General features: G+C 38.6%; 1 protein-coding gene across 4 annotated transcripts in view; it reads right to left on the bottom strand.

Moving 5' to 3' along the window:
• Positions 1 to 6227: 6227 nt before the first annotated feature.
• Positions 6228 to 17361, bottom strand: part of gria2b (glutamate receptor, ionotropic, AMPA 2b) — a 46163-nt gene continuing 35029 nt past the window's right edge. Inside the window, exons 5-16 of one of the 4 annotated variants that reach the window (XM_020607471.1) lie at positions 16952 to 17005; positions 16661 to 16819; positions 15165 to 15332; positions 13978 to 14082; positions 13711 to 13818; positions 13330 to 13536; positions 12727 to 13094; positions 12221 to 12419; positions 11804 to 12051; positions 9738 to 9852; positions 8205 to 8339; positions 6228 to 7550 (exon numbers count right to left, since the gene is read on the bottom strand). In XM_020607471.1, the coding sequence (XP_020463127.1) occupies positions 7386 to 7550; positions 8205 to 8339; positions 9738 to 9852; positions 11804 to 12051; positions 12221 to 12419; positions 12727 to 13094; positions 13330 to 13536; positions 13711 to 13818; positions 13978 to 14082; positions 15165 to 15332; positions 16661 to 16819; positions 16952 to 17005 (2031 nt within the window). In that variant the 3' untranslated portion in view covers positions 6228 to 7385. Of the gene's footprint in view, positions 7551 to 8090; positions 8340 to 9737; positions 9853 to 10346; positions 10462 to 11803; positions 12052 to 12220; positions 12420 to 12726; positions 13095 to 13329; positions 13537 to 13710; positions 13819 to 13977; positions 14083 to 15164; positions 15333 to 16660; positions 16820 to 16951; positions 17006 to 17361 lie in introns of all 4 variants that reach the window. The other 3 variants (XM_020607470.1, XM_020607473.1, XM_020607472.1) reach the window with 3 other exon arrangements.

Here is a 17361-nt window from a genome sequence, read left to right as displayed (position 1 = left end):
TCGGATCGGATTATACGCCCCTCTCTTTGCGATATCCGATCCACAGATTTTGGCCAATATCGGACTAATATCGATACTTAATATCGGATCGGCTCATCCCTAGTTATTACCCCAGAAGAACAAACTAGTGGTGGACACAGGCTCAGAGGGTTTCTCATAAAAACCATGCACATCACATCAGCAGCAGCACAAGTTCTTTCAAAAACTGGTGAAGTTTGACATGTGAAATTGTCCTGATGCCTAAGGGCTGGTTCAGACTATACACAAACTACATAAGGATAAAGATTATCACCTTTATTGGCCAAGAATGTTACACACAAGGAATTTATTTCCGGTACAGAACCGCTGGCAGCCATCTGTGGCGCCAACTCAACCGATGGCTCTAACCATTGAGGGGGGGGTCAGTATCTTGCCCTAGGACACTTCAGCACGTGGACTGCAGGCACTGAGATTTGAACCTTCAACTTTCTGGTCAGGAAACAACTACTCTACCCACTGAACTATCGCCTCCCCTACATAAATGCAGCTGTAAATGCAAGGCTCACACATGTATTTATGTACACAAGCAGTGGCAGTCCTGCATCTTGGCAGATGCGATACACCTCTCACCCAAAGAGAGCAGGAGTCACCGGCTCATGATCTTAATCAGGTCACGTGATTTATCCAGCAGAAACAAAAATTGCTGCCAAAGACGAACGAATTTTTTTGCTTCTGTTAAACTGTTGCTGGTAAAGGAAAAAGAACAGCCATGCGTTTGCCCTATCATAAAGATGCTGATGAACATGAACAGGAACAGCTTTGCACAGCCTGTCTTGTGTGTTTGTTTTATTTTGTTTGCCATAACTAACCTCAGTGACTATATAACCCCTTATTTTAGCCCTTGTTTAAGCCTAACTCTAACCTTAACCCTAAAACTGAGTCCTGACCTTGAAACAGCCTTTTAAAGCAGTGAGTAATGGCCAAATGTCCACACATTTCAACATCATTTTCACTGTCAAGGTCTAAAACTCAACATGATCCTCACAGAGACAAAAGTATTAGAACCCCTGCACACACCCAGGCACCCGATCCTATCCTTCACTCTTATTGTCATACAATCACACTCAGCTGGTGATCAGTAGCATCATGACTTAGACTCATGCTTAGCTTAGATTTAATCTTGGTGGTCTTCAGTGAATACGGAAGATCTATCTTCCCAGATGAGATGTCTATTCCCTTGACACCGCTGACAATACCAGCTCAATTGCCAAGCGAGCCATTCAGAGGCAGATGGTGTCTGTCTGAGAGTGGATTCCTCCTTTGGAAACGAAACAAGTGTTACGTCCGTGACCCGGGGCGTCCCCAGCACATCGTCAGCTGGCACAGGTTGAAGTGCATTCCAGGCGGCAAGGCACACCTGCACTCAATGATTAGAGTAGTACTTAAGGAAAGCGTTGGTGTGTCCTCATTGCCAGATGATCTGTAGTAATCCTGCCGGTAATGTTGCTTTGAACTCTTGTCTATGTGAATGAACCGCATTTGGTAAATGGTAAATGGACTGTATTTTATATAGCGCTTTCTCACAGTGTGTTGCACTGGCCAAAGCGCTTTTACAGAGATGATACACCATTCACCATTTGTGTTATTGAGCCTGACTTTATGTTTTTGCATTATATGTCCGTTTGTGATTACTTTTGCAACAGCCTCTCTGGGTGCTTGTCCTTCTTGTTTTGTTGGGAAGGGTCACCTTAAGTTTGAACTGTGTTTCCCCGGACCGGGTTGGCCTTGACCATTTTTGTTTTTTCTCAGCACAATTTGGTGCAGTGACTGTGAACTGTATCCTCAGTGCTAGAAGACCTGCTTTTATTGCACTAGCTCTGGCTCTGGATCTCTGCTGTCAGCTTTTGTCACAGCATCCCGTTGCCTGCTCTCCCGTCTGCTGTCGGCCTGATCCTCACCCTCCCCTATGGGGGTCCTGCACACCGGACCAGCGATCACCTGTGCCAGTTCCTGCCTCCTTGGACTGCTTCCCATGTCTGCGGCGCTCTCCTGCCAAGAGCCAGCACACTCGGGTGTTGAGGTCCTCAGTATTACTACTGGAGCTAGCTCTTACTTTGAGCCTACCGATTATTCTCTCTCATACTCTCATCCTCTGCTCTTATTCAGCGGGCTGCACCTCTCCTTCAACCCCAGGTGACATTGCTAGCAGTCCAGTCAACCCAGTGTTCGCAGCTGCCCCGAGATCAGCTGAAAATGCCGGCTCTGTCCACTTGTTATTTCTATAACTCATTAAAATACATTTGAGTCCTGCATTTCTCTGAGTCCAAACTAGCACAAATATACGGTTCACTATTTCTCAACACCTCCTACAGCTGGTGCCTCAAATTTCTGCGGATTGTTTCATATATTGTCAAGTGAAATAAAGGTTTCTTTTAGGTGAGACCTTAACTGTAAAGCAGCATTTGTGAAGATTTCAGATCAAGCACAATTTATAACAAACAGTAAAAACACAAATTCAAAGTCATTGCCAGTTGAAATCCATTTTTGAATAATAGGTAACTGGAAGCAACAAGGGAGCGACTTTTACAGCTCAAGATTGGAGGCCATGCTACTGCATAGCCTGGCCTGCACACACACATTTGACGTGCTCAAAGCAATGGAAAACAACAGAACAACAGCAAGCCATGGTCTGTAACCATGGAAATATTTTTAACCTTGTTGAAGAGAGGAGCTCTCTGTTCATTTTGAAGCACCACTCACTGTCACTCGATCCTGAATCACATATGGCTATATAGTCGCTTCACAGACTAAACACAACAGCTGTTTGTTTTATTCTCACTTAAAATGGTGGTATGCATGGAAGAGCCAGACGCCCCTCACTCGCACACCAACCTGCAGCTACAGGGATGATACAATGAACTAGAACATGAGAAACTCGGCGAATACTGTTGCCATGACAACCCAGCCAGAGGATAACTGTTTTACAGCATATAACACCACCCACCACCTTGGCTGCCTCAGAAATATGTCACCCTTCTTTGCTCTGTAAGGCAGTGGTGAGATGTTTTGGTAGGCTTGGGGTTTCTAATCTTTCGCTACAGTGATATGACTGTTTCCAGTGAAAGAGTTGCTTTTACTCTCCACTAGAGGAGAAAACATTAATGAACCATCATATTATTATCATAATACATGCAGAAATTAATTGAAAATATCACATCTGCATTGGAAATGCCATTGGTTTTGAGAAAGAATGAAATGAATCATATTGATCCCCAAGGTGAAATCAGACTATGTTAAGTCAAGTCAAATCAAGATTTTTATTTGCCATTTATGCATAAACAGACAGTCTAGACATATAGGAATTCTTGTGCAGCTCTCCTTTGGAGTCAGATAAGGAGTCAAAAGGCAGAAAGAACACTTAGTCTTAAAATAAAAATGTTCATAAAGGAAACAAAGAATTAAAAACCGCAGTACACAAAAATAGGGTAATAGTATTTTCCCCAGTGAACTTCAAACATTGCACTTCACATGGTGGAGTTGGATATGTCATTACGCTTGGTGAGGTAGTGAGGGGTTATAACATACTAAAAGTTTATATTCAGGCCTGTTTCCATTGCTTGGTGGAGAATGTCCTGCTGTTACTCAGGTCCCACAAGAGAACACTGTTGATGAGATGCTCTTACAAACATACCTTGTGGAACATTTTTGTATTATTATTGCACACGTCTAGCAAAGGGTTATATGTGGTTATATGTTAAACAATTATACGAGAACCATCTGTCACAAAAGAACAAACATTTGACATGAAACTTATTATACATCACTTTGATGCTGGGGTTGGCCAGGTACAAACAAGTCCCTGCCCATGGTCATCTGAATCATTGTGATGTAAATTAATCTGTATTAGCATCATTGTCTTACTAGCAACAAAAATACTGGACAACGCCATTCTATGACAGTGAACCTAAAATTTAGTTTTAGATGGTAGCACTATACCTGTTATTTCAGTTGTAAACATTTTGCAACTAAACAACTTTGAAGACCTACTATTTATATACCATTGTATGTTCCATGTTTCATTGGTTTCTTCAATAGGCGAACCAGTCAATATTAATTTGCCATGAATTGCCACTTTCATTGTGTTCTGTTGACATTTAAGTGAGGTGTCGCCGTCATTACATTTAGCTGGCAGACTGAAGGCCGAGCTGCTACACAAACCACAAATGTCACTGAAAATATGGCTGGTTAAAATTTTGATTAAAAAAGGAAATGAATTAGATCAGATTGATTCATTCCAAATGATTTTATGTTTGTTTGTTTTTTTTTTACTAAATAGAAAATAACATTCTGTTCATTTGCTAAAACAAAACTAAAGCAGGGCTTCAGGTTTAAATAATAAGAATACCATGTATGCAGTGGGAATACAGCTTTATGTGACAATGAGTTGATGAAATTTGTAACATCCTCCAGATGCAAAAAAGCTCTTGTGTCTTAAATCTGCATCACAGTGTGAGCATTTCAGTGCTGCATGTTAATGAGACCAAGGCAAGCACTCAGGCCTTAGTTAATAAACCTGAAGATGAAATATTGCCCTGGGTGTGCTATTGACATCTTTTGTATGAGGTGGCAAATTCAGGCCATTCCCTGTGCACCTTCTGTCATCATTAGCTTCCACCCAGGGAGGACCCTATCAGAATAACCATTGATAGCCAATAGTGTAAAACACTAGAAGGAAGAGAGAGGGACAGAGCTGACGCCTGATTGCTCACATGGGCGAAGATTCATTTCAGTTAACCATCTCTCTGTGCCATGATTTGCTGAACTAATGGCCCATAAATGCACTTGATTGCACAAAGGTGGTGAGACTGATTGGAATGGGAATGATTGTATCCGTCCTGGGGAATGTAACTTCAATAAGTCATTTTAGAAGAAAAACAAAAGAGCGTCAAAGGTCGCTTTCCTTTTTTAACCATAATACACAACTAGTTGCATTAGTACTAATTTGCAGATAAGAATAAATAAATCTTTGAAAAGCAGTAAATGGCAAGAAACCTCATGCTGGAGCTATGCTCATAAAAGAAGAATGTGATTGCATTATAGCCATGGGACAGTCCTGTCATTTAAGAATCCATCGGTCTTGTTTTTTTGTTTGTGTGCTCAGTTTGATCAACTATTTAGTACAGCAAGTCGGTAATGTCAGAAATAGTGAAATATTTTCTTTTAAGGATAACTTGTGAAAAATACACAATATGACACCATTACTAGATGGTACTGACATCTGTTCCATGATGATTAAAGAAATTAATTGTAAACTTTAGTTTTTTAAGGTGAATTTGGTTACCTCATCTTCTTCCACATCTCAGAGAGTTAATATTTATTTGTATATACAGTACAGTAGGTAAATGAACTAGTCAAACTTATTTTCGCATTTGCTGTCTTGGCCAGGCTACCTTTCAGAAAGAGGTTCTTAAACTCAACAGGGTTCAAATAAAGTTGAAATAAGTAAATAAAATTAAATAAATGGTCACTCTTAGGACAAGTTGTGGCACGGTTATAAACAAATGTCAGATGACTGCCGTTATTAAGATTAATAGCGACTAAGTGACACACACTGAAAGATAACAAGAGATCAGCCACTTTTATTTAGAAAGAGTCCCAAAAAATAAACAAGTTAGCACACATGCCATATACAAAATGTCAGTGAGAATAGCCTTGACTATGCAATGAAATTGATAAGCAACTACAGTATGTTTCTATTACTGATTACAAAAACATCAATGATAATAATAATACAGTTTACCTCCCTTTTGGTTGCAGTGGAGGGCTAGGTCAAAAAACCCAATAAAATGTCATAATTAGAAGTGCTTGCCTCTATAAGTTGTGTAACTAACTATTCAACTTCAAAAAAATATGTATATTTAATAAATAGGTAATCAAATTTTGGATTTAATGGAAGCAAAGTAGATTTGATGCTATAATCAAAAGGGGCTATTGTGTTTTATATTTAAAACATTTTATATAAAATATATGTGTATCTTGTGAATATGTCTAACACTGCATTTCCAGTTTCAACAGTTAACCTCACAACTTCAACATTAAAATGAAAATGTTTGTTTGGCAGTAATGAAATAAACGTATGTAGTATTTGCGGCAACAACATGCAACTGGTGCTACTTCATTGTCAAATCAATGCAAAATACATGGAGACTGGAAAACAAAGCGAAAAGGCTATTGTATTAGCACTGTCATTTCCACCAACTGTACATCTAGTTACAAAACTTACAGAATGTATCATTTACATTCACTGAAATGACAGTGAGAGATTATATTAAGACTATATTCATATGTACTGGCACTAGAATTTGGCACTCTTATTTGGCATTTTAAAACACCACATAAATCATGTTGATGCCTCTTTTGATGCAACTTCAAAATGTGATGTGATAAAAGCATATCATACTGTTTTTTCCTCTCGCATTCATGGTGTGTAAACAGATTAATTTCCTCTTGAAAGTTGAACAACAACCCTGGTCGTCATCAGGATAAAATACAAACAGCAAACAAAGGGACGAAAGTGTAAAACAAAAATGGCTGCCACCAACTCTAAGGACATAGAAGAATTGATTCCAAATGTCAAGCATTGACAGATATTTCATATCAACACCAAATGTTAAAGAATAAAATATACAGGAAAGTTTAGAATAAGAATTAATTACATGATTTCCACATCTCACCCCCATATGCGATGTATTTGGCTTTAAGAATATGGAACTAGAAGCTGTTTAGTATTTTTTCTTTCAATATATTCACACATTAAGATGTTTATATCCAACCAGTATGTAAGCAATTTATTTAAAAGCTATTTTGTGAAAATACATAAAAATATTTTTTTCAAATAAACTTTTTTCTTAGATTTTATTAGAAAAAAAAGGACAATTTCACATCATAACGCAGATGATATCAAGTGTGCTTGAAAATCTTGTTTGGCGGTGGTGGCTACAGAGACAGTATGTTTTTGATGACTCTTCCCCTGACGCACATGTGCCCACGCTCTTCACACGCACACACACAGCTGAGATCATTGAAACTCAGCAGTTGCAGTCAATCAAGCCCTCATTTCCATCTCAGTCCAGTCCAGACAGACAGATCAGAAAGCGTGGTGGCATCAGTTTAGAAAAAAGAGGCCTCCATTTTTATTCTCTGAGATTTAATTCCACGCAGAGATGGAGGCGTTTTATGTGGTGAAAATTAGAGAGCAACAACACAAGTCTTTGTGAGCGACCAAATGAAGTTTCCATCTCCTACTTTTCCATTTTCACCACACAGAGACAGAAAAAGCGCCAGAACAAAAAAACCAAAAACGTTCTATTGAAACCACTGTAAGGCACTCAGAAGTTTCTCATTGATCAGGACAGATCTGTTAGGCTGACGTTTAGTCCCATGTCAGGTCTCGCATAAGGGACAGCATGGACAGCTTTAGGAAACTCTGGAGTCATCACCCGACCATTCTCCCCAGTACTCCCAGTGACTGAAAGTCTTGCTTTGGTCCTCATGGCGTCCCCAAAGGTCATCTAGAATAACACACAAAATCACATGTACACACAGACATTAACACATTCACACACACACACACACACACACACACACACACAAGGATCCATACACAAAGAAGGAAAATAATGTGTTAGGTTCAAGCAAGTCTGCATCTGCAAGCTTAATAGATTATATATGTTCAAAACGTGAGAATGTAGATGAGAACCAAAAGTGATGTCCATGGGAAACACAATGCAAAGTGCACATGATCATGTAAAGGTTTATGCATGGTCATTGCAAGCATTATTGTTGAAATGCGTTACTAGGACAGAGGTAATAAACATGGCCATCAACAGTCATACATGAAAATGGTTTCAAATAGCAAGGAAACTTAAATAGACAAACACAATTTTAAACTTAAAAAAAGGGGGGTATCTCTCTCTCTCTCATTAAATCATAAATCACCAGTACATACGATCCTTTGGCCAACTTCTTCATTCACTAACACTGAGGGATGGAACGGATGGAGCCAAAAAAGCGTGCATTTGGGGGGAATTTATGAAAACCTCGTTCCCTACCCCCTAAATTTTTACACTTTCGATCCCATATACGTTGTAACCTTCCTTATAAGTTGCAAAATTCTGTGAATTCTGCGAGGAAGTTGGGTTAATATTCTGTGCATTCTTTGCCACCTTCATTCGTTTCGCCTCGGCTCGGGACTTGTAACAGAACTCAATCAAGGCCACCAGCATGGCCAAACCGAGTCCTCCGACCAGAATGTAGAAGACCCCAGCCACGTTGCTCAGGCTGAGGGCGCTCGTCTTCTCCTGTGAAATGCACATGAGACAGGAGTCAGCGAGAAGGCAAGTGTGAGAGGACAAAATGTAGATGTACGTGAATAAAACAAAATCACAGCCACAACAAAAACTAAAAATGCACAAACAATGCACCACTATATCTAATAGTTAAGATTTTTGACAGCTATCTAAAAAGCACAAAAAAATAAGACAAATAACACATAGGTGCTTTTGCATTTGGGGTAAATTTAATGCAGCATAGTGGGTAAAGTTAGTATTTTAATCCAAATGAAATGCAGCAGCAGTCTGTATGCAGTGCATATAATGTCTGGGTTTGTACTGTACAAGGACCATTTACATGGGTTGCCCATCACAAAGGGCTGAGCTACTACAAATGTGCTCAAAGACATTTACAGAGACAAGAAGGAAGACAGCTTAATAATAAACCAATCAGGGTCAGACACATACAGTACAGTAGAATGAGGATTCATCATTTTCTAAAACACCCATGTATTAATTTAATGTGGATGCCAAATGGATACATAGGGCTCTACTTTATTAAAGTGGTGCACAATTTCTAAATATGTGGAAGAGTGACAACATGACAGCCATAGACAACACATTCACAGTTTTTTTTTTTAAGTTGGGAGTATTAAAGTGACATGACAGAATTGGGGATCAATTATCAAGGAAAAGAAACAAGTGCTAACAGAGGAAAGAGAATCACAACAAGGTGCTTCATTTTTTCCCCACACAGATCATTTCTGTGGAAAAAGTTGGTGAAAGCTGTTTGCTGTTATTTAATAATGGTGGTTTTCTCAAAATTTGTGATATATTTAAAGTGATAAGTGTGAAAGGTAACTGTTGCCTGTGAAATCACTCCATTAATAACACAATGACATCAAAACAGGGCCACAAAAAAAGAACAAAAGACACACAGTACTACACGGTGAGAGACAGTGATACAAATACAGGGAGGAGATTTAACATCATTGGGCACCCTTTATAGATGGTCCAAAGATTTGCCAATCACTGTCAGAGTTCAGTATTCAGTGCTGTGTGCATTTCCTTCGTGCAGCTAAGTCCAAATTTTTTAATTCATAAAAATGTCACAAAAACTTTTTTGTAAGAAAAAAGTTTTCCACTTATTTATTTTTGGAAGTGGAGAGCTGGAAAAAAAGATTTAACCAGTCATTTAAATAAAGGAGTGCACATTTCAAGAAAGACATTGCATGCATTATTATATTATAAAATTGTATCAATGGTATTAATCATTAGTAGGTCTGCAGGCATTAGTAAATTATATCTTACCAAGGCATCTCATGCTTTGTGTAATTGTTTGAAATTATTTATCATTACTTTAAATTGGGTCATTCCCACTAATAATTATGAGTGTGCTTGAATCACATAGAACCTGCAGCGACTAACCTTACTTCCAGAGTCCTTGGATCCACATTCACCCTTATCGTACCACCATTTGTTTTTCAGCTTGTCTAAGATGCCTTGTTCACTGAGTTTCAATACTGCAAGGTTTACTGGCGTTCTTCACGTGGAAAATAACATAAATAACATTATCAATGTTATGTTATGTTATTATTACATTTACACTGATTCAACTTTTTTCTGTCTTTGATTCTCTTTTCTTACATTTTTCTCTCTTCTTTCTGTTGTTGTGGCGATAGACGTTGATGCGCCATTTGGCCTAAGCAAAAGCGAGTTTTGCAGAGCCAGATGTGCATTAGCGTATCGCCTGAAATAAGCAGCAAGGGCAACAGATAAACTGAATGGACAAGTGGCCAGTGATAAGAGTCCAAGCTACTGAACTCATAGTCAAGTCTTACATTTTATTTAGAGACCTGATTGTCAAATACATTGAGTGTATGTGCTATGATTAATGCTGCTGAAGGTTGCTGGCTGTGCAGCTGATTCAGCAGGTGACTGGCCTGCTGTCAGTGTGGATTGGGATCCTGTGCTGGTTTGCTGCTTACTTTTGGGAGTTGCAATGAGTTACCCATCATTTTGCTCACTGGGGCTGACCTTGGAATCACCTCCCCCGCTGCCGCACTCTCCTTTGTCGTACCACCATTTGTTTTTCAATTTGTCCAACAGGCCTTGCTCATTCAGTTTTAGTACTGCGAGGTTAACCGCATTTCTTGAAATGATAAAACATACTTGTAAGACAGGGTGAGCCACTTATCAATTGTCTGACTATAACTCCCTCATTTTAGAGAGGATAAAGATTATCTGCTTAAAAAAAGATTTATTTCTACTATTTTCCCCCTCTCATAGCAATTGGGTAGTCATAGACATTATAAAATAGGATCAAATGTGAGTGTAACAATAATGTTTGTTAAAGGTGGCAGAGCTTAGCCATAACATAGCAACGAGGACAGAGTGCTAAGACTAGGGGGCCTAGTGGCTATAGCAACGTACTCACATCCACAACACACATATAACAGTGTCTGGCAAGTGACTTCACTAAAAAGAGAGACAGCAAAACAGCAATAATGGGGAAAAATGGTTAGACCTCATGAAAATATGCAAAGATCATGCAACATTTTCTAAACAAATCCCTGAACAAACCCAACTACCCATTGAATAAGAATTTGTATGTTATGTTTGGTGATGGAGGGAGTTTTTAGTGCTACTGATCCAACTGAGGGGCACATTGCGCAAAAGGCTATTGCTGTCTTAATAGCAATAATTATTGCTATCGATATAAAAATGGTTTCAGTAATCAACATTAGACAATGCATATTATTAAATACATATTGAAACCCAAGCAGTGCCACAATTAAAATGGGATATACAATTTGTATTACTTCCAATATTTTTCCACAAAGGAAATATTCATTAAATAGTTACAAAAAACAAGTGTACTGCAAGGGTTTAGCAAAACACAGCAAGTAAACAGACATTTAACTATACATTCTTAAAATATCTTATCATAAACATACAAACTAATCAATCATTCAAAGTTAATTAATTAAGGAAAAAGGGCAGAACGACAAGGCAGAAATGTTAAGCATACAGAAATATGGAAAAAGACAAACTCTAAGCTAAGAAAATACTAGATGGAAATACTTTGTAGAAATGCAATCAAAATTTAAAAAAGATGGACGAAGTCATAAAAAGGGATTGAATTAAAGATTCATAATTGTATTAATAAGAGTGATTAATTAGAGCAAAAATTTAAATTCCCAGGTGAAATCCCACCTGGAAAAACAAATGAGTCACAACATATTAAGTCATTAATAATAATGAATGTTGAGACTCTCGAGGAAATTTGTAAATTACTCAGAAAGTTGAGAAAGGACTAAACATTTTTGGTTTGCAATTTATCGACTTACAATAAATTGCAATGCTTTTTAGAAAATTTGTAGAGGGCATTACCTCTTGTCCTTATACAAACCAGAAACACATAAGTAAAGCTACATCAGGGTAGGTGGGATACTATAACAACATTGTACACATTGTTATACTATTCCACCCACCTTAATGAGGATCCTTTCGGCGTGGCAATCCCGTAGCCTTTGGAATCCAGGTTGCCTCCCACCTTCATGGTGTCACAGGGCTTTCGCTGCTCAATGTACTCATTCATGGTGGACTCTAGCAGGTAGGCGTACTTGCCCTTGGATTTGCGGACCCTCAGAACCCCCTCAGCTGTGGTTTTCACAAACACAGAAGGCTCTGCGCTGCGCATGTATGTCCACATTTTGTCAAAGAGGGCAATTTTTGAGCGCTGTGTTGAGAAAAGACAATGGAAGAAACAACCTGTTGTTAAAACAATCCACTGGGATCGACTTCTAATTAACATGTTGACTGTTGTGTCTTGTCATAGACTTGAGTACATTAAATACTGTACACTTAAAAATATATGATGTACATGAAAATAGCAGAATATATCTTACCCTAAAAAACTCTTTAGTGGAGCCAGAGTCCAAAGTCCCATAGGCTATCTCAGTCTGTTTAGCCAGGTCCTCTGCGCTTTCAATGGGAGAAACCATCCTCTCAACAGTCAGAAAAGCAGCCAGGTTAGCCGTGTAGGAGGAGATGATGATTAAAGTGAAGAACCACCACACACCACCAACAATGCGCCCAGACAGAGATCTTTCAGATAAAGAAAAGATAATTAATATTCACTTCGGCTTTATTGCCATTCATTTAAACTTTGCACTCTGTGATTTAACAAATTATTCAATATCTTATAATTCTGTGGCTGTGGTAAGGTGACTTCACAATACTTTTGGTGAACAAATAACTAACACGCCGTCTTGACTCAAAGTGGAAAAAATCTTTTTACACTTAACTGTAAGAGGCAATATTTACATTTCAAATTATAAATGTGTGATGTCACAAGTTATTCTTGACTAATTAAATCACAATCACAAGACAGCTGTTGATTTTTCTGACCTACCTAGGTGAGATGTCACAGCCTTGTCGCATAAAGGCTCCAAGGGAAAACCACAGGCTGTTGAATATGCCAAACTCATTAGTCGACTCATTGGTCTGGATCTGTCCGTCCTCGTATTCCTCAGTGTGCCACTCATATGGGCTGAAGCGGCTCACAAGGAAAAGCACCACGCTGACACCGATGTAGGCAAAAACAATACACATCCAGATCTCATAGGCCAGCGGATCCAAGAAAGAAAAGACTCCAGGTTTAGATTTCTGAGGCTTCTTGATCATGATGGAGATTCCCAGAGACATGAAGGGTTTGGAGAAGTCGATCACCTCTTCTCGTACCAAAGTGATGGTCAGAGGAGCCACTGCGATGTCTGCTTTCTGACAAAAATAAACAAAACAGGACAAATGTTTTAAAGTTTTGAATTAAGACAGTAAGACTGTATTTAATTCGGTTTTTATTTATTGTCAAAATGCTGCAAATGCATTTAGGAAAATAACTTTAACATTAGCCTATGTCTTCTTAAAGCTTTCATTTGAATGTCTTTAAAGTTAAAGAGCTGGTTTTTTCTTTTTAATTTATAGGCATCCTTCTGAAGTGATACTGATAACTCACCCCATACACCAACTCTCCAACCATCCCATTCCAGATTTTGGTCTCTGCATCTCTAGCACCATATTTCCCATCCCCCACTATTTTCAGTTGATATTTGAAACCACAGTGCTTTGCTATCTCAGCAGCCAAATCTACACAGTATCCCTCGTAGCGTTCATTGTCTACAAAAAGGTCAGCATTCTTTTTCAGCATTACATATGGAGCTTCCTGAAAGTCAGAGATAAAAACAGAAAACATTATGTAGACAAGAGGGCATTGGCCTTAAACAAAACATACGCTTATAGCAAGAAATTAGTAGCCAGGTGTCACCCTGGTTGCCAATCTGAAGACAAAATTCATAGAGAAGTGGTAGATTATGCATTCATAAATTATCATATTTACCAAGATGGTGGTGACAATAACAGTTTTGTTTTCCATTCCTGTTGTTTCATTTGAAAAGACATCAGATTTGGTCACAGCCATTTTGTCCACCTCATTCCAATATCCAATCTGTTGGAAAAGAAGACAGTACAGTATATGTGCACTATTGATCCTCAGTGCTAAGAATGCTGTTTATTGGATGAACCTAAAACTTCAATTCAAACCATTCACAAGATAAAAATATAATTATATTTGTATTGTATATGTATGGACCATCCAGATGCTTACCTTCACAGGACCATTAGTCTTTAATTCCATTACATTCACTGTGTAGTTGACTCTCTTGCCATGTTGATCAAACTGGATGTTTCCTGTCAGGCCTTCAACGTGCACCTTGGAGGCACAGAATGAAATGGTTACAGCAGGGCTTTTAAAATTTAAGACAGCTTTTGTTGCATGGTTCATCATAAGGAATTCTGACTGATACGGGCATGTGGGTGAATTCATGTGGAAGGAGACAATTTGCACAGTTTTAAGACTTAAAAATTTTATGTAATCCTGAACAGTTAATAATCCAATCCCGAATACATTCTGAAAACATACTGTTTTCCAGGAGGTCATCGTCTTAGATTTTCTCTTTATCTCACAGTATTTCCCTCATGGGACGGCTATAGGTAGTTATTCCTCATCTTGTACATTCAAACTTCCTGGGCACTAAACGATGGCGTCAAGGCCAAGTACTGATCAATCCTGGAAACAACCTTTCATTCAGTTATTTTAAAAATTTTACCCTGGATACAGCTGATTGATTGAGGACACCCCCCACTGTGAGTAGGAAGGGTGCGGGTACTTTTTCCAGGTTCAGATGGAGAAGTCAGAGTGGCAGAGATGCAGATAAAAGGAAAAACCCTGCCAGTTTGTTGGCTGCTCTTGTGGAAACACAAGATGATGACCATGAACCCTTAGTGCAACAACACAAGCAGCAGTTTCACATATTTGACATGTACTTTTTGTCTGAGTTTCTCTCCTCAGAAAGAGAAGGTAGTATGAAGTAAATCATTTCTGAATATCAATACCTTGCAATTGTTTATCATTTGCTCTTGGATTAAGAAGCAGAATCACTTTGATTTTGATTTTTCTTCCAAATTCAGAACTTGTAGCTACAAATGAAAAACCTCAAAGAAGGAGAGATATGTCTTTGGTTGTCGAGCCTGTTTTCTCAGCAGGGGTGACACTAATCCTGCCTTGCATCAAAGCTCAGAGGACAGTCAGTGGGTAGGCCTCAGTTTCTCTTCCGAAGACTAACTGGCAGTATATCTGTGGGTGTGCACATACGTGCGGTCTTTAATCAGTCTCTGAGAAGTACTTCCTGCCTCTGTGGGTGTTTGTGTATTTTGTAAGGGAGATCTTCTGTTACCATGGCAACAAGTCTTCACCAACTAAAGGATCTATATAGGCTATGTGCTGTGTGCTACCTGTTTGAGTGCTCGCTCTATCTCCACTCCCTGAGCCCAGGGTACTGCGGGGTTGGCTAGGCAGTCACCATTGTTGGCCCTCCTGGTGAAGTCAATGCGTTGCTTGTGCAGGTAGCGAAAGGCTTCCATCATCACCTGCACGGCATCGTAGGTCAGCGCTGATGTGTACTAGGGAAGGACAATAACAAAATATTATGGATATGAGCTATGAAAAGACTGTATGTAGCATAAAAAGCCTGTACAGCCAGAACTTGATGTACCGTGGCTTGTTCCTGTGCAATAGACTTTGCTGTCCAAAAACTGCTAAAAATGCATCAGTGAGCTACTGTTGCACAGTGACATGTTCCTTCATTATAATAAATATGCAGCCATTGTAGTTTACTTTGATTTGATCTCACATTGACTGTCCTGTAATTAGCTACTTAGAGCTTCAGATCCACAAGTGATAATTTTTCAAATACAGGCTTTGTGCCGAGAGCCTCACCTGGGGTCAAAATCAGAGAACAAAGGACCTAACAGATTATTTATTTATGTATTTTATATGCTGACCAAAGCAAAAGTATTTAACATTCCTAGTCTTATTGTGATAGAAATAAATGTTTGAAAGCCAATAAAATGTGACCAATAAATTGCTGACAGCAGAGCAAACTCATGTTAACAGCAAGACTGGTCAAACATTGCCGTCTACCAAAGGACACCAGCAAGATGAGAAAAGCAAAAGATTGTTAAACACTCCAGGACAGTTTTATTTTCCTCCAAAATTTGTTCTCACTCGTTGTAAATAAACATTTCCCAGCAACTAAATTCTATTTGGGCAAAACTATACTGGAACAATCAGGTCATAGCCCTAATAGAACAGTTCGTTGGTAAAGTTTTAATTCTAAATTCTAACCTTAAAATCAAATAAGGATGGAGAACAAGAGCTACTCTGAAAATAAAGTGCCCTTCTCTGAAGATCTGAACCACACACACAGTTACACAACCTTGTCCTAATTAGAGTGCATATGTCTGAGGCAGGTGCTTTTTATTTTCATTTTTTACCCATTTATTTGAACTTTTGTCCTGTAATGTAATAAAATTTGTGAAGTGTTGTAAATATCAGAGCAAATCAAAACATCTTCCAGCAGCCTGACTGTATGATGGTAAAAAGAACCTGAAGCACATGAAATAACATCACTTGTATATATAACATCACCGTATATACTGTACATGTAGGCTTGTGTAGCAGTGCATACAAATCTTTAATGAGAGAAGTGATTATTAATGCAAACAACATGTTCATGTGAGTGTAAAGTTGATGGAGACAGCGTTATTTTCTCTTACATTACTGTACAAACACAGTAGAGCAACTTAGACATTTTTAAATGTTTCCAGAGGTATTATCAACCAACAATCCCATTACACAAATAATCAGAAAGTAAGAAATTGAACTTTTGTGTGTGTGTGTGTGTGTGTGTGTGTGTGTGTAGTACATGCACTCTAGAACTTAAACGGACCCTTATTTTACTGTCAGCACCGGGATACTCCTTTTCTTCCAGGGCTTCCCATCTCTGGTCAAACTTGGACACCAGAGGATCATCAAAATCAACAATCTGAAAGCCGGACACGTTGGCGCCGCCATACTGGATTTTGGATAGATCTCCATCAACGAAACCCTGAAAACATCAAAATTCAGACTGAATTACTGACTGTTTATGAACACTACATTACAGTTAAAGCATTTTAAAGGAAAGAAGGGGACAACACAATCCCTACATACTATAAATGCAGAAATAATTTAAACTTACCAGATTGGCTATAATGTAGTGGTAGCCTTTAACGTGTCTGCCAATTGTGATGACCTGCAGTGTTATACAAAGAGATTAACAAACCTCCCAGTGGAATTAAAAAAGTGCCTCAAGCTAACAAGATACTGAACACACAGAAATAAAATAAATTTGACTTTTGTGATTATTTTTATATTCTCTGATGTATCACTCCCAGCTGTTTGTATTTCAAAGTTTTTTTCTGTTGCTGCTATTGGAAAAAGACTTTATAATGTGTCACTCAACCCCAGCATAGCTGACAGTTCTGGTCATTATCACTGAATTTAAAAACCAGCCATTCATTGTTACATATAGGCTACTACTAGACAGTGATACCCACTTCCATTATCAGGAAAGCAACCAAAAAAAAAAAAAAAAAAAAAAAAAGGAAG

Source organism: Monopterus albus, unplaced genomic scaffold, assembly GCF_001952655.1.
Source record: "Monopterus albus unplaced genomic scaffold, M_albus_1.0 scaffold86.1, whole genome shotgun sequence".
Lineage (NCBI taxonomy): Eukaryota > Metazoa > Chordata > Actinopteri > Synbranchiformes > Synbranchidae > Monopterus > Monopterus albus.
The sequence above is the reverse complement of the archived record's forward strand: the minus strand, read 5'-3'. Positions and strand labels throughout refer to the sequence as shown.